This window comes from Peromyscus maniculatus, chromosome 6, assembly GCF_049852395.1.
Source record: "Peromyscus maniculatus bairdii isolate BWxNUB_F1_BW_parent chromosome 6, HU_Pman_BW_mat_3.1, whole genome shotgun sequence".
Classification (NCBI taxonomy): domain Eukaryota; kingdom Metazoa; phylum Chordata; class Mammalia; order Rodentia; family Cricetidae; genus Peromyscus; species Peromyscus maniculatus.
The window spans coordinates 86,707,780-86,733,998 of NC_134857.1; the positions used below are offsets into that span (position 1 = coordinate 86,707,780).

Sequence of the window (26,219 nt, forward strand, 5' to 3'; positions counted from 1 at the left end):
TTGATCTGCATTTCCCTGGTGGCGAGGGATGTTGAACATCTCTTTAAAGGTTTCTCCACCACTTGAGGTGTTTCTGTTGAAATTATCTGTTTAGATATGCACCCCATTATTTCTTTGGATTGTTTATTTGCCCATATTCATGATAATTTTAGAACAGAATCATTCTAGATTGGATTTATGCGAAATTTTTGTACTCCTGTGAATAGGAACCAAGTTGTGTGGTCACAATCATTCTAGATTAACTAGATACATTTAAATTTCAAAATGGTTTAAATAGAGAAAACCATGTGGTTGTCCACGAATTCAGAGGAGATTCCAATGTCCTATGATAAACACACGTTTTCTATGACCTGAGTGGGGTGTCTCATCACAAGTCACCCCATACAAACAGGACATCTAATATGTGCTAGAATGATTTCAGAAATTGTGAGGAAGAAGATATCAGTGAGTGCTTAAGAGAGGCCCCCATCTTGACTTTGAAGAACAGATACTACTGGGATCTGGGAAGACACAAAAGGCTGATGTGAGAGCTTGGAGAGTGACATGCAAGGCTTTTTTTTTTGAAGGTAGTAAGTAAATAACTTTTCAGAAATCAAAATTTAATGAAACATGCTAGTAACACACAGTGCTTGGAAATGGTGATTAAAATGAATTCCAAACAAAGAATTTTCAAAATATTTATGTGGCTTCATAGTGTTATAAAATTGTGGCTTTAACATCTTTATGTAGAAGTAAGTGGGAATTGCTTTCATCGCTCTGTATGTCAGGAGACAGAATGGAAGACTGGAGAGTACCTGAGAAAATTAGCTGGAAATGAGAAAATGAGCTGGAACATGACTGGGCTCATACCTTCTTAGGTAAGGTTATATTATAATCTTACTTGAAGGTCCTCCTGTAGAAAACAGTTGGCACAATGTTCAGAAAGTGGCCCCTAACCAGAGAATCTCCCATAGGCAATGATCTCAAGACCCAAAGAAATGACTGAAGGAAGTACAAGGGATTTCAAGGAATCAATCATATTGTTTACTTTCCAAGAAGATTGAGATTTGCTTAGGTATGAAATATTCCCCATAGTATTAATTCCAATATTCAAAGAAATGCTGAGTCTCTGAGACTTGACAAGATGATCTTAGCTGGGTGAGTGATGCCTAGGCGGTAGTATACATCCACTTCTTGGAGACATAGCAATTTTGACCGAACAGGTGATTAAAAAGTGCTGGTGATATATTAAAGCTGAGTCAGCAGTAGGGAGCCATGGATTAAAAGATTACCCACAAAGACTTCCTGGAAAAAACTTTCTACTTGCAAAATCTTTTGAAAACCATGGTCTCAGAGTGTATAAAAAGTCAGCAGAAGCTCTGTTGGAACAATCCCGAAGACACAATGGCCAAGCTCATTCTTGCTACAGGTGAGTTGATAATCAGACCTAGACCCTCAGTCTTGCCTGATTCTTTCCTCACAGGATCTTACAAGGAAACAATTTTGACACTACAACTCTAGGCTTTACCATTCTTTATTTGTCACTGAAAATTTTCTTTCCTTATTCAGACTTTCCTGGCTCTCATAAGTCGGTAGTTGAGAGAATACTTTTGCCTTCACTGATACCACAGGCAAGACACTGATGTCTCCCCTTCATTCAATGCTCCTTTTGCTCTTTTTTCAACAGTCATTCATTTTCCTGACCTCTTGTCATATCACCATTCTGAAATTCACTATCTGTTTATTTTCATGTAGGTGTTGTGGAACAATTTTTTGATAGATGGATATCAGTTGACTCTGAGATAGAGTTCTCCAAGTTTTCTTTGCTCTTCTTTTTTTTCGGAATTATTTCACATCTGTCCTCCATTGTCCTATTTAATTGCTGATTTAAATTGTCATAGGGAGAGACATTCAATCATTTGGGAGTTTGATTTAGGCATTTTAACCCAAGTTGTTCACAATTTAGCAATTGCACTAAATCTGTTTCTGTATACACTTTTCTCAGCTTCAGAACCTTATTCAAGTGAAGACAAGCCCAATGTGTAACAGATTCACAGTAGAGATGCTCTAGTTACATGATAATGATTGAATCCCAAAATATCAGCACTCAAGAAGCACAGTCAGAACACTGTGAAGTAGAAGGCCAGCCAGGGCTACCTACTGTGAGAACCTGACTCATTGATCAAAACAGCACAAACAAAGAGGAAACATCCTTAAACCTAAATTGTTTCTTTGTATCTAAAAATGTCATATGGAGCAAAACATCTTATTTTCTCCAGCAAGGGCTCTTAACAGATGCTTCCAAATAATGGCCAAGGCTCCAGAAGATATTGAATGATGTACTTGAGATGTGTCTTGGCTGGAGGAAGCCTTGACATATTACAGCTCTGGGGAATGCAATGTGTGTGCTCACTAAGTAGAAATTCTTGTGAGTCATTTCATTCAGTATCACTGGCAGAGGTAGTAGATTTCAAATTCCATAACAATTGGGACACACAAGGTGGAACCGAAGGACGCTACCAGGTTTTACTGATAAGTGTAGATGATTTTGAAAAGCATAACCCCAAGGTCCACACCTTGTAAAACTGTAATGTTTCTTTGGGGATGTAATGATATATAGAGTTAGTAACACAGGCCACATGAACTGAGAATTTGATCCTTATGATTCTAGCAGCTGATTCAGAGAAAAATGTGTTTTCTCTCTCTCTCTAGGTTTGGCCATTGTGCTGAATGCTCTGTTGGGTGAGTTATATTATATTACTTTAATATAAGTCTCTATAACTTATTAATTATTCCTAATGCAAGCTTCTGCCTGCTATGATTCATTTTAGTATTACTTTCTCACATTGGTTTATTGGCAGAGGATGTTATAAGATAATCTACATAGGGGAAAGAATAGGGTTAGCCTTGTGGATAGTAGACTCATAGCTTTCACTGTTCTCTCTAGGGAGATGAGTTAAGAGTTTGAAACAGGTAAATTCTGGGTTTCACAGGAAGGGTGTGTTTGCTCCAGAGGCTCCAAAGGTTAGCCATAATTTGACTGAATCTCTACACTTCATAAATAAATGTACAGTTATTGACTGGAATAATTCTATGTACCTGTATACGGATAGTAGCAAGGAGATGGGGAAAGGCAAATTTTTTAGCAAGTTCACTGGAAACTACATGAGAACATTGCTCTTCTGATAACTTCCCACAGGTTCTGCCTACCAGCTCATGTGCTATTATACCAGGGAGGCCAAGAACCGGGATTACCCTGCGAAATTCAAACCTGATGATATAGACCCCTGCCTGTGTACTCACGTCATCTATGCCTATGCTACGATGCGGAACAATGAGATCACTCCGATAAGCATGGAGGACTTGAGTGACTATGATGCCATAAACAATCTGAAAACCAGGTAAGAGAAGGACAAGGTAAGAGATATCTCTTTTGGTACATGTGTGTCGATAGTTGGCACATCTTAATGCTTCTTTAAATGTAACTCTGAATCAAAGTACGTGAGAGGATAATCTGCCAATGTATTTTTCTTGAATTTTAAACTGAGACAGACTGATTGTTTTTATTGTATACAACCTTTGATTTCTGCCTAGTACAAAATGGCTCATGACCCCATTAGTGTATATGTTATCTCACCTACTTCTACCTAACATGATAAACGTTCTTCTTATTCAATGTCCTTGTGCATATTCTTCATATTTCATTAATTTTTGACTGTTTTTCCCTTCTGTTTCTTCCTCCCATTTGCTAAGAATGACCATTCTACTTTCACTTCTATGTGTCCGAATATTTTAGTTAGCATTTGTAATCAGACCATATTCTATTTGTCTATCCATCACCTTTTCCCATAATACAATGTCCACCTGATTCACAAACTGAGTTGCAAAAAGCAACCTTCATCTTTTTGTGGTCAAAGAGTTTTGTGGGGTTTATGTATAGTACATCATTTGTCCATTCATCCAGTGCCAGATATTTTCTGTGATACCACATTGTGTTTTGTAAGTAATGCTACAGTTCCAGTCAAGTATTCTCATCCTTTAGGAAGAAAATGGTTCAATGTACTTTAGATATAAACTAAGCAGTGTGGTTGCTGGGTCATGTGACAATTTTATCTTTCTGAAGGATCCTCACTGTGCTTTCTTATGTGACTGTAATCAGCTATATTTCCACCAATGGTGTAAAAGTGTTTTTTTTATTCATACCCCAAGAAAATTGAATATTTTCATCTTTACTATACTCATTGTGATAGACATGAGACATCATCTCAATGTGATTGTAATTTAAATATCTCTCTTAGAAATGTGCTAGGGTGATTTTCATTCACCTGTTAGGTTTCATCTTTTGTGAAATGTCTACCCCCGGGCTTTGCCCACTTTCTCAAGGATGATTTATTTCTTGATCTGTATTTTCTTCCATTCCTAGTATATGTATTCAAATTAATTCCTTAACATTGTATAATTTAAAGTATGTATTCTCACCGGGCAGTGATGGTGCATGCCTTTAATCCCAGCACTTGGGAGGCAGAGGCAGGCGGATCTTTGTGAGTTCGAGACTAGCCTGGTCTACAAAGCGAGTTCCAGGAAAGGCGCAAAGCTACACAGAAAAACCCTGTCTCGAAAAACCAAAAATACATAAATAAATAAAGTATATATTCTCACCCAGTCTAATGTAAATCTCTTTATGCAGTTGATTTTTCTTTTTCCCCTGATTCATAGAAGAAACCACTTTTTTTCACTTTTTAATAGTAGTCTATATGTTTAGGAATATTTTCAAACAATCTCACTGCACAAATGACTCCAATGAATATTTTATCATTTTCTTAAAGCACTGATAGATTGAGACCTTATCATTATATCCCTGTTCCACTGTAATTTGATTTGTATCTATGGTGTGAGACTGGGAAACAGCTTCTTGAGTGGCATATAGAGAAGACTGATTTTCAACCTCTTACTGCAGGATGCTGCCACTTATGGCTTGGAATCCACTTGCCAACTGCAAGGAAGCACACAGTCTTTTACAAATCCTGATGTGATCACTATGACTTCCTATGGGGATGACTGACTTTCTTTGTCTTGAGGATTGCTTTTGCACTATAGGTATTTTTTAAAAGGGGAAGAAGAGATCTTAGCTTTCTACTTCAGAAAGTAGGACCTAAAGGATATTTTAATTTAGATAGAACTGATTCCCAGAATCATAAATTTTGATTTGTTCTATTACAGTTTTCCTTTCTTTAATAAGCCAAGTGCTCATGTTTTACAATCGCACTTTTGGCTTTAGCCATAACTAAGATGAGGAAAACTCAGTTCACTTTTATTTTCGGTAATGACACTTTCCTTAGGAATAATCTAAGCTATAATTCTCAACTGAAAATAAGTTCATCTAAAGGAATTTCCTTGACTTTCTTCCTTTTGTTTTCCTGCATCAAACTAAACCAGACACTGAAAGCAATTCCTGTTCCGATGCCAGATTACAAACTCTGAATCTCTGAGCAAGAGATAGGAAGCCTATAACTCTAATGTTTTCAAACAACTGTCAATCATAACATTTTGGAAGCTAATGCCTCAAAACAACTATCCCCATGAAGATCTAAACTTCCCCAAGGAATGATTTGTATTCATTTATGGAGGTTGAGAAGTTAGCAAAGCTAAAATAATCTGTCACTTCATGTGATCAGGAATAATGTGAGTTAACTGTGACATAACTTTGGTTCTAAGTTATTGACATAGAAATGCAGTTAGTAAGTATCACAGTGCAGCTAGAGTTATGCTTAAAGTTAAGGTTAGTGTTATGTTAGGCTTAGTGTTTAGGGTTAGGTTTAGGTTACATAGAAAACTTGTGTAGACAACGTTACTTTAAAGAACTTGCACTAAAATTGTAACAAAGATTTTTAGTACAAAATTTTCATAAGTAATGGAAAACTATACTGGGGTGGGTTCTTTTTCATGACATCACAGTACTAAATAATATGAGAAATGAACAAATCACACTGCTATTATATATAAAGGAAGCCAAGACTTTTTGTATTTCTCTTTTACTGCTGTTTTTAAGGAACACGGACCTGAAAACTCTCCTGGCCATTGGAGGCAAGAAGTTCCCGCCTAGTGGGTAAGTTCTGTACTCACAGTTTATTGCTCTTTGCTAGTGTGACAACACAATCTCATCCCATTACTTCTCATTTTCAGAAAGGTATTAAGAATATCCATTGGGTAAATAGGTTAAGTTCTATTTCACTAGAAGCTCTAATTAAACAGAATGCACTCTTTGCAAGTGCACATGTAGCTTTCACAAGTTCAAATTCATTTTGGTTGTTCTGGAATACCAACCTCTGAGTTACCTACTACAAAGAGCTGGTTCTTTAAGTGGTTAAAGTCATCCAGAGGAGAGGAGTGCCATGTACTGCTTCTTTCCACCTTTTTAGGAACTGAATTGAGGGCTCTTATACAAAGGATATGTAATATGAACCAGACATCATCTGCGGGCAGCATATGATTGATTAGTTAGAATGGAATGATCTGTTTGGGAGGCAGCTGTGCGTTGGTGCCGGGTCCTGGGCTCATTGCATGAGTTGGCTGTTTGAATCCTGGGACTTATGCAGGGACGCTTGGCTCGGTCTGGGGGGGGGACTGGACCTGCCTGGACTGAGTCTACCAGGTTGACCCCGGTCCTCGGGGGAGACCTTGATCTGGAGGAGGTGGGAATGGGGGGTGGGCTGGGGGAAGGGGGAGGGGGGCGAGAGGGGGAGAACAGGGGAATCTGTGGCTATTATGTTGAACTGAATGGTTTAAATTTAAAATAAATTAAAAAAAAAATGAAATGGTAATGTAACAGTATTTATGGTGGGATTAACAAAACAAAGAGACTGCTGAAGCAGCATTGCTAACAGGTAGCTTGCAAGGCAAGACCAGGGAGCCTTGGAGAACAACACAGATTCTGAAATTAGCTTTGTACTGTCTCATTCCATATAGGTCCTTCACTTGCTTAGTTAAAGTTACCACCAAGGTATTTTATATCATTTTTGGCTATTGTAAAGGGTGGTGTATCTCTGATCTCCTTCTCAGCCTGTTTGTCAATTGAATATAGGAGGGCTACTGGTTTTTTTGAGTTAATCTTGTATCCTGTTATGTTGCTGAAGGTGTTTATAAGTTGTATCAGTGCCTTGGTTGAATCTTTGGGGTCATTCAAGCATACTATCATGTCATCTGCAAATAGGGAAAGCTTGACTTCTTCCTTTCCAAACTATATCACCTTAATCTTTTTAAGTTGTCTTATTGCTCTGGCTAGAACTTCAGGTACTATATTGAATAAGTATGGGGAGAATGGACAGCCTTGTCTCGTTCCTGATTTTAGTGGAATCGCTTTGAGTTTCTCTCCATTTAATTTGATGTTGGCTGTTGGCTTGCTGTAAATTGTCTTTATTATGTTTAGGTATGTTCCCTGTATTCCTGATCACTCCAAGACCTTTATCATGAAGGGGTGTTGGATTTTGTCAAATGCCTTTTCTCCATCTAGTGAGATGATCATGTGGGCTTTTTTCTTTTTTCCCTGGGATGAAGCCTACTTGATCATGGTGGATAATTGTCTTGATGTATTCTTGGAGTCTGTTTGCCAGTATTTTATTGAGTATTTTTGCATTAATGTTCATGAGGTAGATCGGTCTGTAGTTCTCTTTCTTTGTTGCATTCTTGTTTGGTTTAGGAATCAGGGTAATTGTAGCCTCATAGAAGGAGTTTGGTAATGATCCTTCTGTTTCTGTTGTGTGGAACAATTTAAACAGTATTGGTTTTAACTATTCTTTGAAGATCTGGTAGAATTCTGCACTGAAACCATCTGGTCCTGGGCTTATTTTGGTTGGGAGACTCTTAATGACTGATTCTATTTTCTTAGGGGTTATTGGACTATTTAAATAGTTTATCTGGTCTTAATTTAACTTAGGTATGTGGTTCCTATCCAGAAATTATCTATTTCTTTTAGATTTTCCAGTTTTGTGGAGTAGAGGTTTTTGAAATACAACCTGATGATTCTCTGGATTTCCTCATTGTCTGTTGTTATGTCCCCCTTTTCATTTCTGATTTTGTTAATTTGGATGCTGTCTCTCTGTCTTTTGGTTAGTTTGGATAGGGGCTTGTGTATCCTGTTGATTTTCTCAAAGAACCAAGTTTTTGTTTCATTGATTTTTTGTATTGTTCTCTTTGTTTCTATATTATTGATTTCAGCTATCACTTTGATAATTTCCTGGCATCTATTCTTCCTGGGAGACTTTGCTTCTTCTTGTTCTAGAGCTTTCAGGTGTGCTGTTAAGTCACTAGTGTGAGATTTCTCCAACTTCTTTATGTGGGCATTTAGTGCTATGAATTTTCCTCTTAGCATTGCTTTCATAGTGTCCCGTAAGTTTGGGTATGTCGTGTCTTCATTTTGTTGATCTCTAGGAAGGCTTTCATTTCTTTCTTTATTTTTTCCTTAACCCATTGGTGATTCAGTTGGGCATTATTCAGTTTCCATGAGATTGTAGGTTTTCTGTAGTTTTTGTTGTTGTTGAAATCTAACTTTAAACCATGGTGGTCTGATAGAACACAGGAGGTTATTCCAATTGTTTTGTATCTGTTGAGATTTGCTTTGTGGCCAAGTATGTGGTTGATTTTAGAAAGTTCCATGGGGTGCTGAGAAGGTATATTCTTTTTTGTTAGGATGGAATATTCTGTAGATATCAATTAGGTCCATTTGGGTAATGACACCAGTTAAGTCCTTTATTTCTCTGTTTCGATTTGGGAGATCTGTCCAGTGGTGAAAGTGGGGTGTTGAGATCTCCCACTTTTAATGTGTGGGGTTTTATATGTGGTTTAAGCTTTAGTAATGTTTCTTTTATATATGTGGGTGCCCTTATGTTTGGGGCATAAATGTTGAGAATTGAAACTTCATCTTGGTGGATCTTTCCTGTGATGAGTATGAAATGTCCTTCTTTTTTTTTTTTTTTTTTTTTTTTTTTTTTTTTTTTTTGGTTTTTCGAGACAGGGTTTCTCTGCGTAGTTTTGCGCCTTTCCTGGAGCTCACTTGGTAGCCCAGGCTGGCCTCGAACTCACAGAGATCCACCTGCCTCTGCCTCCCGAGTGCTGGGATTAAAGGTGTGCGCCACCACCACCCAGCAAAATGCCCTTCTTGATCTCTTTTGATTGATTTTAGTTTGAAGTCTATTTTGCTGGATATTAGGATGGCTACACCAGCTTGCTTCTTAAGACCATTTGATTGGAAAGTCTTTTCCCAGCCTTTTATTCTTAGGTAGTATCTATCTTTGAATTTGAGTTGTGTTTCTTGAATGCAGGAGAAAGATGGGTCCTGCTTTTATATCCATTCTGTAAGTCTGTGTCTTTTTGTTTGTGAGCCTAGCTTCTAACGGCTGAGCCATCTCTCCAGCCCGAAGCCTGTGTCTTTTTATAGGTGAATTAAGTCCATTGATATTAAGGGATATTAATGACCAGTGATTGTTCATTCATGTTATATTTTGGTGGTAGTGTGAGTGTACTTCTCTTCCTTGGGGTTTACTGCTGTGGCATTATCTATTGCCTATGTTTTCCAGGGTGTATCTGACTTCCTTAGGTTGGAATTTTCCTTCTAGTGCTTTCTTTAGGGCTGGGTTTATGGATAAGTATTGTTTAAATCTGGTTTGTCTTGGAATGTCTTGTTCACTCTGTCTATGATGACTGAGTTTTGCTAGGTATATTAGTCTAGGTTGGCATCCAAGGTCCTTAGTGTCTGCATTACATCTGTCCAGGTCCTTTTGGTTTTCAAAGTCTCCATTGAGAAATCAAGTGTTATTCTGATGGGTTTGCCTTTATATGTCACTTGGCCTTTGGCCTTTGCTGCTCTTAGTATTCTTTCTTTATTCTGCAGGTTTAGTTGTTTAATTATTATGTGGCAAGGGGACTTTTTTGGGGGGTCTAGTCTGTTTGGTGTTCTATAGGCTTCTTGTATCTTCATAGGCATTTCCTTCTTTAAGTTGGGAAGGTTTTCTTCTATGATCTTGTTGAATATATTTTCTGTGCCTTTGATTTGGTATTCTTCTCCTTCCTCTATCCATATTTTTCTTAGGTTTGGTCTTTTCATGGTGTCCAAAATTTCTTAGACATTTTAGGTCATGACTTTTTTGGCTTTATTGTTTTCTTTGACTGATGAATCTATTTCCTCTACCATATCTTCAACGCCAGAGATCCTTTCTTCCATTCTCTTGGTTATACTTGCATCTGTAGTTCCTGTTCATTTACTCAGATTTTCTATTTCCAGCATTCCCTCTGTTTGTGTCTTCTTCATTTGTTTCAGGTCTTGGACTGTTTCCTTCATCTGTTTCATTGCTTGTTCATGATTTTCTTTCAGAGAATTATTGTTTTCTTCTGCTTTATTTGTCCTTTCCTCTAGTTTCTATAGCGTTCTTCCCATTTTTTGTTTGTCTTTTTCTCAATTTCATTTTTTATTTCTTCTATATAAGGCTCTAGCCTCTTCATGATGTTATTTATAAGGTTGCTTTTTTCTGCTTCTTCCATTTTGTGATGCTCAGGTGTAGCTGTTGGAGGAGGGCTAGTTTTTGCTGATGCTGCATTGTTCTTCATTTTGTTGTATGTACTCACCTCTTGTCCAGCTGGGAGATCTGGGGCAGGATGGAAGCTGGGGGCTGGTCTCTAAGTCCCAGGAAGTGGCTGGTGTCTCCGATAGATGGGTGTTGGGGCAGGGTGTGGAGACTGCAGTGTCTGCCCAGTTCTTAGAGAAGGGGTACCTTCCCAGTTGGGTGGGGGGTCCAGCCCTATGGCCAGAACCTGGGGCCAAGTTGGGCAGGTCTTCCCTGAAGTGGCTTGTGCCCAGGGATGGAACCTAGGGGCAGGCGTCTCTGGGTATGACCCCAGGCACTCACCTCTTGTCCAGTTGGGAGTTCCTGGGTGGGATGGGAGTTGGGGGCTGGTCTCTAAGTCTCAGGAACTGGCTGGGGTCTCCGGAGGATGGATGTGTGGGCAGGGCGGCCAGATTGCAGGGTCTGCCTGGGGACTTGGAGAAGGGGAACCTTCCCAGTGGGGTTGTGTGTGTGTGGGGGGGGGGTCCTGCCCTATGGCCAGGACCTGGGGCCAAGTTGGGCAGGTCTTCCCTGGAATGGCTGGTGCCCAGGGGTCGAACTGTCTCATTCCAATGTGGAAATTTCACACAAATCTTCATTCATCTTCCTTTGGTCTCCCTTAGGTTCAGTATCATGGTGTCTACTTCTGAGAACCGTCACACTTTCATTACGTCAGTCATGACATTCCTGCGCAATCACAATTTTGATGGGCTGAACCTGGACTGGCAGTACCCTGGGTCTGGTAGAAGCCCATCTAAGGACATGTATCTCTTTACTCTCCTGGTGAAGGTGGGGAAATCAGGAGATGCCTTTAGTCCTACAAGATTCAAAGTCTCTCCTTTCCAAGGAGAATGGTTCTTTTAGAGTAAACCAAACTAGAATTTATAATTATAGATTTTTAGCATTGCATAGGACCTGAAATATCATTCATTGATTCAACAAGCAGGTGGGACACTACACCACACACAGGAGTAGAATGATAATGTATCTTCATATGTTGTCTATGATGTGAGTTACAGAGTCATTATGATCTTTATGATACAGACAAATAACTAATATACAGACAGGGTTTTAGTAAATTAGTCAGAGTCACTCAGATAACAGTATCATGTCTGCGAGTTTTGTTTCCCTACAAAGTTCAAACCTCATAACAATTACATCAGAATATCTACTGTGCCTGAATATGGTATACTTGATGATGGTTAATGAGTACAGACTAAAGATGAAAATAAAGCAGAAACTTTTGCTTGAAATTGTTCTCATCTGAGGTATAACACTGTAACCTGGGAAACAACTGAAGTGCATTGTGGTAATGGGCATAAGAGGAGTCAATAGGGCACAAAAGAAACTCAAATGTGTGTGTAACTCTTCAGACATAGAGGATGATATCAGAATACATTTCTTTGTTGAGAGTAAAATCCAATAACAGTTGATTTAGTGAGAGGAACTTACTCTTTTACCTATGAACATAGTGAATGTGAAGTATAGAGATGAAAACATGCACTGAAATAATGCTGATAATAGAATTCATGATCTAGAACATGACTTTCAGTACTGTTCTGAAAAGGAAGGGTGGTGATCATCCAACAAAAACCAGACAACTAATAACCAAAGATCGGAGAAGGTTTTTAAAATGTAGTCATTTCTATAATACTTGTATAAAAAAAGAAAAGAACTTTATTTGTGTATTTAATTTTTGACAGAATGGTCTACCACTGATATACACAGATACACTCAACAACAGATTCTTTACAATAACACTCTTACCATTAGATATTTCCCCATCCTCTGAAGAGTTTCAATATTCTGTACCAACTAAATGACAGGTAGCTTCTATTGGATAGCTATGACATGAATAATGATATGAAACAAATTTCTGTGCAAAATTTAAAATTTCCAGCCATTGTTTCTAGGTGATTTCTTCCAGCAGGACAAAATTAAAGCAGTCATGCTTCATTTTATGCACTTAATATTTGGAGACAGCTAAAACACTTCTCTTCTTGTGCTTCTTTCACCAGTAAAGTGACCTTATCATTTGACCCTTTTTCCACAATGTAAATTCTGGAAAAGTACTTTAGAAACAGATTCTAGAACACCCCAAAGCAGTGATGAGAGATAACTCGAGTATTGGAGATGAGAATAGAGTCACATAGGATCTAGGCAGATTACAACAGGCAAGAATTTGACTTTTTACACAGTTCTTACCAACTTTCCAGTTCATCAGTTCAGCATAACATTAGACAGGATGTGCATTCTATAAGCTAATTCATCCAGTCAGCAATGGCAGCTCTCTCCACAGCACTGCAAAGGGATGCAGGGAACTGCTGAAAGACATTTCCAGAGAAATACAAGAGCAGCTCTGACCAAACTTTGGAGCCTTAATACTGACCACTACAAGTTACTAGATGTTGAACATGTTGATATTTTTAAATGTCTATGCATATTTTAGGAAGCCATATACTTAGTGATATCATAGCATCTAATCTCCTGAATTTGTTGAGGTAATAATGGATAATAAATTAATATAAAATACAAAAATGTGTATTGAAATAAATTTAAGTCTATATACATTTCTTGTGAAAAGAACTGAAATACACTTGAAATAACAGCACAAAACATTTTTTACAGGAAATGCATGAAGCGTTTCAGAATGAAACTTTAGATGAACACGAGACCAGGCTGTTACTCACTTCCACAGGTGCTGGTATCACCTCCATCATTAAGTCTGGCTATAACATCCCTGAACTGTCACAGTAAGTGGAGATCCATATTAACAATTTTGCATGTGTTTACACAGAACTTACTCATTTCTGTTACTTAATGCTGCTCTAGGACTCCGACTAAAGGCCATATAAAGGTTTTTTTTTTCCTACATTGGCAAGAAAAACAGCACTCAGAATGAACTGAATTTAAATAAAGTTTTCATTTAATCTTTAAATATTATATATGTTTATATAATGTATTTTGAATAAATTTATTCACCAATGCCTCTCTCCAAATTCTCCTCATGCCTTACTTTATCCCACTGACTTCCATATTTTTTATTTTGAGTTTTTTTATATTCTTAATAATACCCTAATCCAATCAGTTTTGCCCCTATGTGCATGGTTGTGGAGTTATCCATAGTTTCACACACGCATAATTGTGGAAATATTCCCAAGGGAGTTTGAATTTGTTTCCCTCAGCAGCCTTTAATCATCAGCAGTTTCTTCCCCAGGTTTGTTTCATGGAAGAGGCACTGTTTTAATTTTGGCTGACTTGATTTTGATAGGTCTTGTGCAGGTAACCACAGCCACTGAGAGTTAATATGTGCCACAGCCAAATCTCGTCTAGAAGTCAGCATTTCACAGTCTTCTTCCCTAGTAACCACCAGCATATAATGTCTTTGCACTGGCTCATCTATTGTATTCACGGAGCTGTCAAGTTGAGGGGTCCTGATACACATCCGTTTCACAGCTGAGGATTCACGGTTACTTGGAACTGTACTTTAAACAATAATGAGTGTCTGCATTAACCACTACCTGCTTTAAAAAAAGTGTTTCATTCTCTGAAACACTTTGAGAACACCATGGATATAAACCTGAATGTTTAAAATAGAGTTTGACAGCATGACCCTGAAGCAATACAAAAATTTTGACTCCCTCTTGGTTAGGTGAGTTCACTGGGTTTGTACTTACGTCCAAATTTACAGTAGCAGGCATGGGATCCATCCCATTACCAGGCATCTTACACAATCAGTAGAAGTTATTATATCCATAATCATCATGTCTTTAATGCACAACATGCCACACAGGGCAATTTTCTAACATTCAGGGTCTTGCACTCAATAAAATTATTGTATTTTCTTCCCCACAAGATTGCATAACACTTTGTGACATGATGTAGGCTTGCCAACAACAAAGTCTTCATTTTCATTGTCAGGTTTATTCCTCTATGTCTCAAATTAATGTGTGTTCTAGTCAACAATCAGATCTTAGCATTCTGTTCCAGTGAGCATCAAAGACAAATTGTATCATGATGAGTTGCTTTAGGTGTCTCTGATGCCTGCATGGTCAAAAACAAGTAGGGAGGTCTCCCATTCCTGACACAGATTTATTCATTTAATAAACTAGGGATCCTTGAAGCATATTTTCTATCTATTCTGTTTGTTTCTGCTCAAACTCCTTTTTGTGTATTTTATTTTCAGTTAGTTTATAAGTTTGCAGGTTGACACATGTATTCTTTCTATAATCTTTATTTTTTCTAAGCCACTCTCCACACTCTCCTCCCCAAAATCTCTATTCTGTCATAAAAATACGTACAAACCAAAACTCTTTCAATTCCTCTGTGCCTTTCTTTACTTCCCCTGGATTAATTTTTACTTTAGTAGAAGATTGTAACTTTCAATATAGTATTTTCTAGGAACTTTCATTATAGATAAAATGAAATTAGAAAAGGAGAGTAGATGATGCAGGCAGGTTAAAATTTTGATGGAGTGGGGAGTGGTACACTGAAGGGATTTCAGAAATTTGACCCCCCAAAAGAATGATTCTTAGGACTCTCTTTTTTTCCAGGTCCCTTGATTACATTCAGGTCATGACATATGATCTCCATAGCTACAATGATGGCTACACAGGAGAAAATAGTCCCCTCTTCAAAGGTCCACATGAGAGTGGCTGCCTTAATGTGGTAAGACCCTGGACATTCAAATGGAATGAGAAGTGTCTAATATCTTGGGAGATTCAAGCACAAAACAACACTAGCTGAGCTTGTGCAGTCTTCTTAAGCTTTTTTGTCAATCTGAAAAAAATAAGTAAGCAATATATTTAAAAAACAAAGACTTCTTTATGCTATCAGCTATATCCTGTATAGGATCCTCTGTATCCTGTAAGTATATCCTGATAGAAACACAATAAAAAATTTAAAAGTCATGCATTTGTTTGCATGACATTTTGTAGAGCAACTATAATACCCATTTTTAAATAAACATTACATAGCAATTGCACACCATGTATTTCATTCTCAGAAAGCTTCAGGATCCAACAGTACTCTAATTTTTTCAGTAAATGTTGTCATATCAAGTCCAAACTTAATTGGCTGGCTACAAGACCCTCCTTACTCTAGCACAAACTAATCAATGAGACCTTATTGTCCAGAATTCTTTCTCCATTTAACAAATAAATGCACACTTAATGTGAAGACAATAAAATTCACTCTTATCTCTGTACATTTACTGAGAATATGTCTATGTCATATCCTTTCTCTCTTTAATATATGTATTTGATTAATAAAATTCACATATTCTTACTTCTTGAAAAAAAGAAAAACAGATCTAATCGATTTTTTATTAAGGACACACAATATGAGCTGTCAGATTGGGAAACTAACCTAAGTTAGCACAGATCACCAGCTGCTTGACCCTACAACTAACCTTCTGCTACCACAGGACTGTATCATGACCTACTGGAAGAACCATGGAGCTGATCCCAACAAGCTCCTTGTTGGATTCCCCACATACGGACAAACCTTCACCCTGAGTGACCCCTCTGAGCATGGAATTCATGCCCATACCATTAGTGCTGGACAACCAGGGAAGTACACAAATGAAGCAGGACTATGGAGCTACTATGAGGTCAGTAGATTGTTGGAGAGTGGTCAGTGAACTGCAGGCCCAGTTTTTTTAATCTGGCCACTAAAATCTGCTGAAAATGAATGTTCCTTATGTGCAGTGCCTTCATGACCTAAGCTGAATGACCATTTCACATTCTTTATTTTTATTATATTTCTTAATTAATAATTTATAGAGAGTAATTTAGGATATACAAGATTCCTTCATATGATAGATCAGTGGTACTTAATCTTTCTAATGCTATTTTCTTTTAATGTAGTTCCTTATGTTGTGGTAAACCACAACCAAAAATTTACTTTGTTGCAATTTAATAACTGTAATTTTGTTACTGTTATGAATCATAATGTAAATATCTGATATGCAAGATATCTGATATGTGACCAATGGGTCTTAAGTCACATGTTGAGAACCTAAATAACACTCTAAGTCTAAAAATAAATCTATAGATGTATGACAGATTATTACCTATCATACCATGTAGAAATTTGGTGGATATTGAAATTGCACTGCAAAAATATTACCAATATATCTTTATATAAAAATATCTGTACCTTTACAATTCCTTTGTGGTCTAGCTTTGTTTGATAAGCTTACTCTTGGGTTCAGTTTTAGTAGTATATATAAAAATGGAATCACATACTATAAGTATACACTGTGACTATCACTGTGATCCCTGATTGCTCAAACTTAGAATTTCAACTTGCAGAAATATGGAACAGGAGAATTAACAGTTTGAAGGCTGTCTTAGGTACAAATTGAGTTTCTATCAGAATGTGAAAATACATAATATGAGATGGAGAACCACCTTCATTGTAAATAATTTACATAGTCTGGGCAAAGATCTGTAAGTATATAAGGCCTAGCAGAAGTAAAAGTTAACATTGTCTTGATTTTCTTTGAGACAAATAAAACTTACAAGAAAATGAGGTTAAACCCCACAAGAAAATAGAAAGGAATAAGAACAAAGTACATGCTATTTTTCTTTCTTTGTATTGATATTTAAATATTTGAATCTGTTGAATGTTTAAAGATTTGCATCTTCCTGAAAAATGGAGCCACTGAGATATGGAATGCCCTGCAGGAAGTACCCTATGCTTTTAAGGACACAGAATGGGTTGGTTATGATAATGTCCAGAGCTTCCAGATGAAGGTAAGTTCAGTTCATTTTTTGTGCAGAGATCTCATTTCTGACTCACAGAAACCAAGTAACTCATATCCTCTGTTTGAACAGGCTCAGTGGCTCAAGAACAACAACTTAGGTGGTGCCACTATCTGGCCCCTGGACATGGATGATGTCACTGATTCTGTATGTAAACAGGGAAAGTTCCCTCTGACCCGTACCTTAAAGAAAGCTCTCAATATCCAGATTCCTAGTAAGTGGCAGCAGCATTCCATTGGTGTAAAGCCCTTCACAAACCAAAGGTAGTCTTGACAATAGCACAACTAGTTCCCAGAATGTTTGCTTTTTATCTGTTGGACTTTTCTTGATGAGAGACAGTGTCTGACCTTTCCAAACACCTTCATTCTAATAATCAATATTACACACATAAAAAAACAGGCCTTCCTTGGGTGTGGGGTGTGCTGTTCCAGGTCTAATCAGTCTTCAAGGCATAAGAGTCCACAGAAAATTTAGTCACATTCAGTTTTCAAATCTTCCACTCTTTAAGTATCTTCATTAGAGGGTATGCCTGCCCCTTTGGATAACTTTATCAGCAAGACTTCAACAGTGCTCCAATGCATTCCTGTATCCATTTTCTCTCTGATGAACAGTATATATTGAGATATTTTTTAAATCAAACTCAGTTACTTGCTGGGTATTCTTGAAATATTGTTAATGTAAAAGAAGTAAATTTAATTGCCAGTTCAGCATGGCAATTAATGATGTAAGTAATGATGACCTAGAAATGTAATTTAAAAACTAGATTTATGTGGTAACTTTCCCTAAGAGCCAAGTCTAGATTTATCTTCTGATCTACCTTGAGAGACTATGAAGTTAATTGCATCTCCAGTTCATGCTGTCTAGTTAATACTTCTAATTATTTGCAGGAATAGTCTGTCTTCTATCCAGGATCACAACTTTGTCTTTGTGCTTTATGTTTCAGGTTGTAAGGCATCTTATCGTGAGGAGCTTTAGCCTGTAATTGGTCCTCAAACCATGAGAATAAATACAAGATCAGCAGCTCTGGGGCAGTGGGTTCTCTGTCAGCCTCCCTTAGAAAATAACAGAAGTAGATTCTGGTCCTGCCTGAATTGAATCACACACCAGTACAACTGTATGTGATGCACATCACCATCTGTGATGCAACCAGACAAGGTCTTCAGCTTTTACCTTTGTCCAAGCTCTGAACATACCTCCATGCTTCTTTTAAAGCCTCCTATTTCCTGCCTAGCTTTTAAAAATAAAATTCATGTTCAAATCTTGTGTTTTGTGGGTGATTTGTAGCAAATTTTTTGTTGATGTGAGATGTCATCTGCTCATGGGTGGTAGTGGTGAAAGAGACTGTGAGAGTATTGGTGGGATCTAATTTGCTTTCTATCTTCTATCTGCAAACATGGTTCTGTAGGAATGTGGAAGCTGTGGGAGAAGGCAATATTTAGTGTTTCATAAAATTTAGAATGCAGGAAGAAGTGTCTATGCCATGTTGACCATACTCCACAAGCAGCCATAGTGACTCTAGGATTCCCGTTGATACACACTGCTCTCTTGTTTTTCCAGTAATGTTTTCTAGGACATTTATACAGGCCTTCAGGGGACCCAAAACATTTCGAGTACCTATTGGTTTGGCAGATTTGGAGGCTATTCAAGGACTTTTCATGAGGTGCCTTCCCATTACTGAGGCTGAAGGAGATCCTTCCTAAGCAGCCTTATTTAATGAAATCAATGTTGGAGGCCATATGCTCTTTCTTAATCCCATGGAATGACTGTTATCTGTCATTCACTTGTCAAATACTGTTGGTTTTTCATATATTTTGCTCTAGTCAAGTGGATATAGACACTACTATGTTAAAAAATCTTTGAATGTGGTTTAGAAACATCAGAAATATTCATGTTTTTCAAGAAGCACTATCATACAATTTCATAAGCAGTTCTATATGACAGAACTCAAAATTTTTTCTAACACTAGGTGAGTCTTCAACTTTCATATAGTAGCACTGTTCAGCACCATTCAGTTTTTTGTTTTGTGATTTTGATTGTTTTAAGGATGTCATATTTGATTAATTTTTTGAGACAGGGTTTTTCTGTGTATCTTTGTTGCCTGCTGTCCTGGAAATTGCTTTGTAGACCAGGCTGGCCTTGTACAGAGATCTGTCTGCCTCTGCCTCATGGATAATGGGATAAAAGGAGTGTGCCACCACTGCCTGGTTCATGGATTCTTAAAACATGCAGTTTTTCATTTTGTCTATTGGTATTGTCACTTAGCATAATTTCTCTAATGTTTTTTAATTTTTTATCATTTGTCAGTATACTACAGTATGTTTGTAGTTTTATACAGATAATATCCATCATTACACATTTTTTCTATTGTCCATAATGTTACTAGGGACACAAAGTTACAAATTCACTCTTCAGGGTGAATTTCAGGTTCTTTTGAGTACATCCCTAGAAGAAGAATTACTGTACCTTTTGCTCCATAGGAGCACTCCTCTTTCCTGAGTGCATGAGCAGTGCAAAATCGAGTCAGTGAAACACAGTAAGAAGAGGGCTCTATTTCAAGAAGCTATAGGGTTATGAGAAGATGGTTTTTTGACCTGTCCAGTAGAGTAGTTGGAAATGTATATGCTCAAATTAAATTGTAGGCTTGACAATATAATTTGTGAATATAATTTCATATTTAAAAATATTTATTTATTAATTAAAAATATTGGAATTTATGAGTCCTTACAGAATGCATAGAAATGTATGTATCTTAACAGAATCACAGTAAAATTCATCTTCATATGTTACTACATCATAGGATACCATATATATTACACTGTGCATTTTATAAAGGATAAAATAAGGTACAGAAATGATATAAGTAACTCTCTCAGTATACCTATTGAGTATATTCATATATTACACTGTGCATTTTATAAAGGATTAAATAAGGTACAGAAATGATATAAGTAACTCTCTCAGTATACCTATTGAGTATATTCATGAGTTAAGTGTCATAACTGACAATGCTTCCTAGCTACAAAGTCTACTGATGTTAACAGAAACACTTAACTATCTGTTGTTAATGAAAAACACAGACACTGTGCTAGACTTTAAATGTAATTTAAAATGGGTATAAAGCAATTTTTTGTATTAGGATCATCCTGAAGTAGAAAGGAAAGAATGAAACATATTGAACTATTGCAGCCTGTTTTTAAAAATGGCAAGGAGATGCCTACAGTGTGCAAAAGCAGCCCAGTGTGGTTGATACATGACTATATGACACTTAGTTAGACTAGAAGCATATTTCTTGGTTAGTGAGGCTTGATCTCAGTCCTAAGACAAACCCTGATGTTATCCAATTGTATGCATATTTTATGGTCAAAAATATCAGAGGCATCTGGTGCAAATGTGCCCAGTATACTCAAATAGTGCCCTTTTGTGAATTAAACTCAGTTCATCAAACAAGTATCATGGCACTGTAACTACAAATAGCTCAAAAAAATTAATGCCTCATGAGCCCATAGCTATGGTCCAAGTAGGCATTTCACTAGATGGATTGTCAATCTCCTGTCATAATCCTTGTAAATTGCAAATGGTATCAATTTTCCCCACCATTGAGGGATAGATGGAGGCTACTATCACAAGTGTAGATTTAGATTGTGGAGAAGATGACTGAGCTCTGAATATGAATCTGAAACACATATATTGGTCATGAAAAGCTACTACTACTACTACAACTTTTCTGTAGAATTTACTGAAACTTTGTAACTACATGCAGGCTAGAGTTTTGTAAATTTCACTGCTATCCATCACATAGACTTTGCCAAAATATTGCCACAGTAAGTAACACAAAGTATGTTAAAGAACTTTGAATAAGTTGAATTTTCTTCATTATTAAGGATGAGAAATGCACTTCCTATTGCCCTCCTCTAACTTTCTATAGTAAAAGGATAAGGCTGTTGAGCAGGAGGTAAATGAGAACAACAAACCCAGGCTGATGTAACCACCTCAGTGTCTGCTTCACTCTTCAATATCTTGATTGACAACAAGGTCCACAGCCACCCCAATGAGAGATTTGTCCCATTCTGGAAACCTTGCATGCTTGTAAATAGAGGACACTCATCTTTGGGATGCTGCTTTATAACTTTGTTTGGAGACTTTGGAAAAGTATCTACGGCTTGTGCTGGAGTAGTAAATGACCATCTGAAATGATGTCAATAGTTAAGAACACTTGTAGCTATTCCAGAGTACCATGACCTGATCCTCAGCACTGACATAGCGTCTAACATTTGTCTGTAACTCCAGTTTCATGAGATATGATAACTTTTCTGGGCCTTCTTGAGCCAAGCTTATAGATATACATGCAAAGAAACACATGCGCACATATCAAATGAATAATAATAATTCATTTAAGATAAAAATGGTTTGAGTTCATTCTCCTTCATCAAGGTACTTTGGCTCATTCTAACTATTACTTGTGCAGGGTGTGCCTGCTCTAAATAAAACTAACTCTTATGAATCTTCACCTTAGAAAGTCAACAGTGCCTAACTCAAACCTAGGTAGAGTACAGACAGGACTGCAAACAAGAATCATGAAAGTCATGAATTTCAGACACAAAATAAATGTACGATTTTATATGTTGCCATGTTTCGTCACTTGTCATATCCTAAATTCTATAGCGTCTTTCAAATGTCTGTAGGACACACACAACATAATCTATCTTATTTTTATTTTGCAATACTATTCAGTTCTACATGACAGCTACAGATCCCCTTGTTCTCTCCCTTCCTGCCCCCTCCCCTTAACCCCAGCCAACCCCCCATTCCCACCACCTCCAGATCAAGGCCTCCCCCGAGGACTGAGATCCACCTGATAGACTCAGTCCAGGCAGGTCCAGTCCCCTCCTCCCAGATTGAGCCAAGCATCCCTGCATAAGCCCCAGGTTTCAAACAGCTAACTCATGCAATGAGCCCAGGACCTGGTACCACTGCCTAGATGCCTCCCAAACAGATCAAGCCAATCAACTGTCTCACCTATTCAGAGGGCCTGATCCAGTTGGGGGTCCCTCAGCCTTTGGTTCATACTTCATGTGTTTCCATTCATTTGGCTATTAGTCCCTGTGCTTTATCCAACCTTGGTTTCAACAATTCTCTCTCATATAAACCCTCCTCTTTCTCACTAATTAGACTCCCAGCACTCCACCAGGGCCCTAGCCGTGGCTGTCTGCCTCCAGATTCCTCAGTCCTTGGATGGGGTTTCTGGCACAACTATTAGGGTGTTTGGCCATCCCATCACCAGAGTAGGTCAGTCCCAGCTGTCTCTCAGCCATTGCCAGCAGTCTTTTGTGGGGGTATATTGATGTAACCAACCGTCTTATTAAATAAGAAACACAGAAACAATGTAAAAGAGAAAGCCGAGAGGTCAGAGCTCAGAGCTAAAATCTCACCCTTCCGCCTGCGGTGTCCCAGCTTCCCGAAAGAGAGCTATATCCTGTCTGTTCGTTTCTTTCATAGTATGTTGTTCTGCCTTCTCATTGGTTGTAAACCCAAACACATGACTGCCTAGTCACTGTCTGAATGTACAGTCCCCTAGGTCTTAAAGGCATATGTCTCCAATGCTGGCTGTATCCCTGAACACACAGAGATCTATGGGATTAAAGGCGTGTGCCACCACCGCCACACTCTTGCTATGGCTCTAATAGCTCTGATCCCTGGGCAACTTTATTTATTAACATACAATCAAAATCACATTTCAGTACAATTAGAATACCACCACATTTCCCCTTTTCTATTTTAATAAAAAGAAAAAAAAAGCAAAAGGTTATAACTAACAAAAGAAAAACTATAGGGGACGAGCGCCCTGAGGTGGCGGCCGCGGCCCCATGGGCGGGTGCGTGGGCACCCAGCACGACTCCTCGGGCAGCCTCAACGAGAACTCGGACGGCACTGGAGTTGCTCTAGGTCGTAACCAGCCTTTGAAAAAGGAGAAACCAAAATGGAAAAGTGATTATCCCATGACAGATGGACAACTGAGCAGCAAGAGGGATGAATTTTGGGACACTGCACCAGCTTTTGAAGGTCGGAAAGAAATCTGGGATGCCTTGAAGGCTGCTGCACATGCTTTTGAAAGCAATGATCATGAACTGGCACAGGCAATCATTGATGGTGCAAACATAACACTACCACACGGTGCACTGACGGAGTGCTACGATGAGCTGGGGAACCGGTACCAGCTGCCAGTCTACTGCTTGGCGCCACCCATCAACATGATAGAGGAAAAGAGTGACATAGAGACTTTGGACATCCCTGAGCCACCTCCCAATTCTGGACATGAATCTCAGCTCCGTCTGCGCTTCTCCACAGGCAAAGACCTCAAGCTTGTGGTGCGCAGCACAGACACGGTGTTCCACATGAAGAGGCGCTTACATGCCACAGAAGGGGTGGAGCCAGGCAGCCAGCGGTGGTTCTTCTCCGGCAGGCCTCTCACTGATAAGATGAAGCTGGAGGAGCTGAAGATCCCAAAGGACTATGTGGTGCAGGTTATTGTGAGCCAGCCTGTGCAAAACCCAACACCAGTGGAAAACTGAGCTGGGCTTGCCTGCTTCCCAGATCCCTTGGCTCCTTTTTATTACCATTTCCTACTCTATGACGTGAAATTTATTTTCACTGCTCGGAATTCCCTATGAATGGATTTAGTTCTGAGGAATTACCAGTGAAAAATTCCATCTGTGATGGAGACCAACAAAAATAATAAAACACACAGAGCCAGCCTCTGGGACTCTTAATTACAATTTCTAATTTGAGAGGTAGTTAAGAAATAGATAACCATTTATTTTAAAACATTTATCGACTATGTAATGGCTGTATTTAAATGATTTGGAGTGTAAACAGACACGAGACCCATCAAGAACAGCACCAAGCACCTTTTGGATATAGAATTTTTAAAATGTATATGTCAAATTCTATTTCCAGAACTATCATAACGGTTACAAAACTTTTTTTTTTTTTTTTTCCCCGTTAGTGGAACCTAAAGAGGGTTTGTTTTTCTCTGGGTTTGTATTCCTACTCCACCAGGAAGCAGTGGAGACTGGGAGTTGTCAGTGTTCTCCCCTCCCCCAAGTCGTGCTCCTAATTCACATTCATTCAATTCTGCTGCCGTCCAGCACACTGGCAGCAGGCACCCTCTGGAACACTAGACAGTAATATAGTGAGTAGTCAGAGTCCTCGTTCTCAGTTGAGAAGTTGTCTTGCTGCAGTTTGTTTTAAAATGTCTGTGGTACCCAGACGGCCAGCTACTATGTACTGCCTTCACGAGTCCCGCTGCCCTCGGTGGCTGTTTGTGGAGCTGACTGACCCCATCTAGCTATTTCTGGGCCAGGCAACATGGACATGGAGTACAGCTGCTGCCACTCAGAATACAAAGCAATCCTCTCTTCCCCACCTTGCAGGGGATGTAAGTTTAACCTTCTCTGCCTGTTCCTGGGAAAACTGTGCCTATTCTCAACCTTGGAGAAAACTCCAACTCAAAAATGTAAAGTGTGAAGGTTTACTGGTGTCACTTAAACAGTGCTGGTGAGAAAGAACAAATGGTGGCCCCTAGCTGTAGACCTGAGTGCATTTCACTTTACTCTGACTTTAGTCATTGTGGGTGGCAGTATTCCTCCTAGACCTTCCCACAGAGAGATGAGTCCACCACCATCTGCACATGAGGTTGAAGGACTGGAACACAGTGAGGCCAGCCTTACCTCCTCTGGAGAAGGCTGGAGAAAGCTGCCAAGGGTTGTATTTAATTTGGAGCCTCTTAAAAGCTGATTCTGCCAGGCATGGTAATGCATGCATTTAATCCCAGGCCTTGGGAGCAGAAGTAGGCAGATCTTAGAATTTGAGACCAGTCTGGAATACAAAGCTAGTTCTAGGCCAGCTGGAGCTGCATAGCGAGACCCTGTTCTCCAAAATAGATTACGTGAGAAGGGGGCTAATCTGCCACACAGTATCTTGAGAGTCTGTGATCTGTGAACAGTAGAGGGCTCTATGCTCTTCTCGGTAGGGAAAAACCAAACCTTCAACACCTATTTGATATAAAACCCCATAATTTTAGTGGCAAAATGAAACTGCTAAGTAGTTTAAAATGTAATGTTTAAAGTGGCTTTAAATTTCCTATAGCCTGTTTAAATATATCTGTAATTGTAACTTATGTTCCTGAGAACTTTTAACCACTTTCCTAATTCTGTTCATCATTTTAAAGTTTGTGACTACACCTAATTTAGACTTAATGGTGATTTGAGTCTAAATTCAAGTGAAGCGCACAGCTTTAGCAACAAGGAAGGTGCTCACATTTCTGTGTGGAGGCTCCAGGGCATCTCAGTGCTTTGGCCTACCATCTAGAGGGTTGATTCATTTGCCACACTGAGCAACAATATTTCCAGTCCATCAACTGGAAAAGTGTTTAAACCTATTATTTTTCTAAAGGAAATTTGATGGTGTCACCAATAATCTATGTTTGGTAAAAGGTCTTGTTTGTTTCTTGAGGGTTGACCTCTCTTAAGAGTTTTTTATTTTAGCCAGGCGGTGGTGGTGGCACATGCCTTTAGTCCCAGCACTTGGGAGGCAGAGCCAGGTGGATCTCTGTGAATTCGAGGCCAGCCTGGGCTACAGAGCGAGATCCAGGACAGGCACCAAAACTACACACAGAGAGAAACCCTGTCTCGAAAAACCAAACAAACAAAAAAACAATTTTTTATTTTAAAGGAACATATACTTTGAATAACGATCCTCCAGGAGTGTTTAACCTAGGTGAGAAAAAAACATGGTGCTGGTAATTGTCAATAGATTGATGTAAGATTGGATCAATACTTGATGTGTATAATTTTAGTATGTAGGGGTTTTGTGCTTTTTT

The 26,219-nt window shown here is 38.5% G+C and overlaps 1 protein-coding gene and 1 pseudogene across 1 annotated transcript; both read left to right on the forward strand.

Annotated features, from left to right (window-relative positions):
* The first annotated feature begins 1,383 nt into the window (after window positions 1-1,383).
* LOC102922441 (chitinase-like protein 4) lies at window positions 1,384-18,316 on the forward strand. Its single transcript, XM_042280323.2, has 11 exons — window positions 1,384-1,408; window positions 2,692-2,721; window positions 3,179-3,380; window positions 6,029-6,085; window positions 11,198-11,363; window positions 13,203-13,327; window positions 15,128-15,242; window positions 16,000-16,185; window positions 17,213-17,332; window positions 17,414-17,555; window positions 18,285-18,316. Exons 1-11 carry the CDS (start codon window positions 1,384-1,386, stop codon window positions 18,314-18,316), a joined length of 1,200 nt encoding a protein of 399 aa, XP_042136257.2.
* Window positions 18,317-23,177: 4,861 nt separating this feature from the next.
* Window positions 23,178-24,108, forward strand: LOC143266853 (ubiquitin domain-containing protein 2 pseudogene; annotated as a pseudogene).
* The last annotated feature ends 2,111 nt before the right edge of the window (window positions 24,109-26,219 follow it).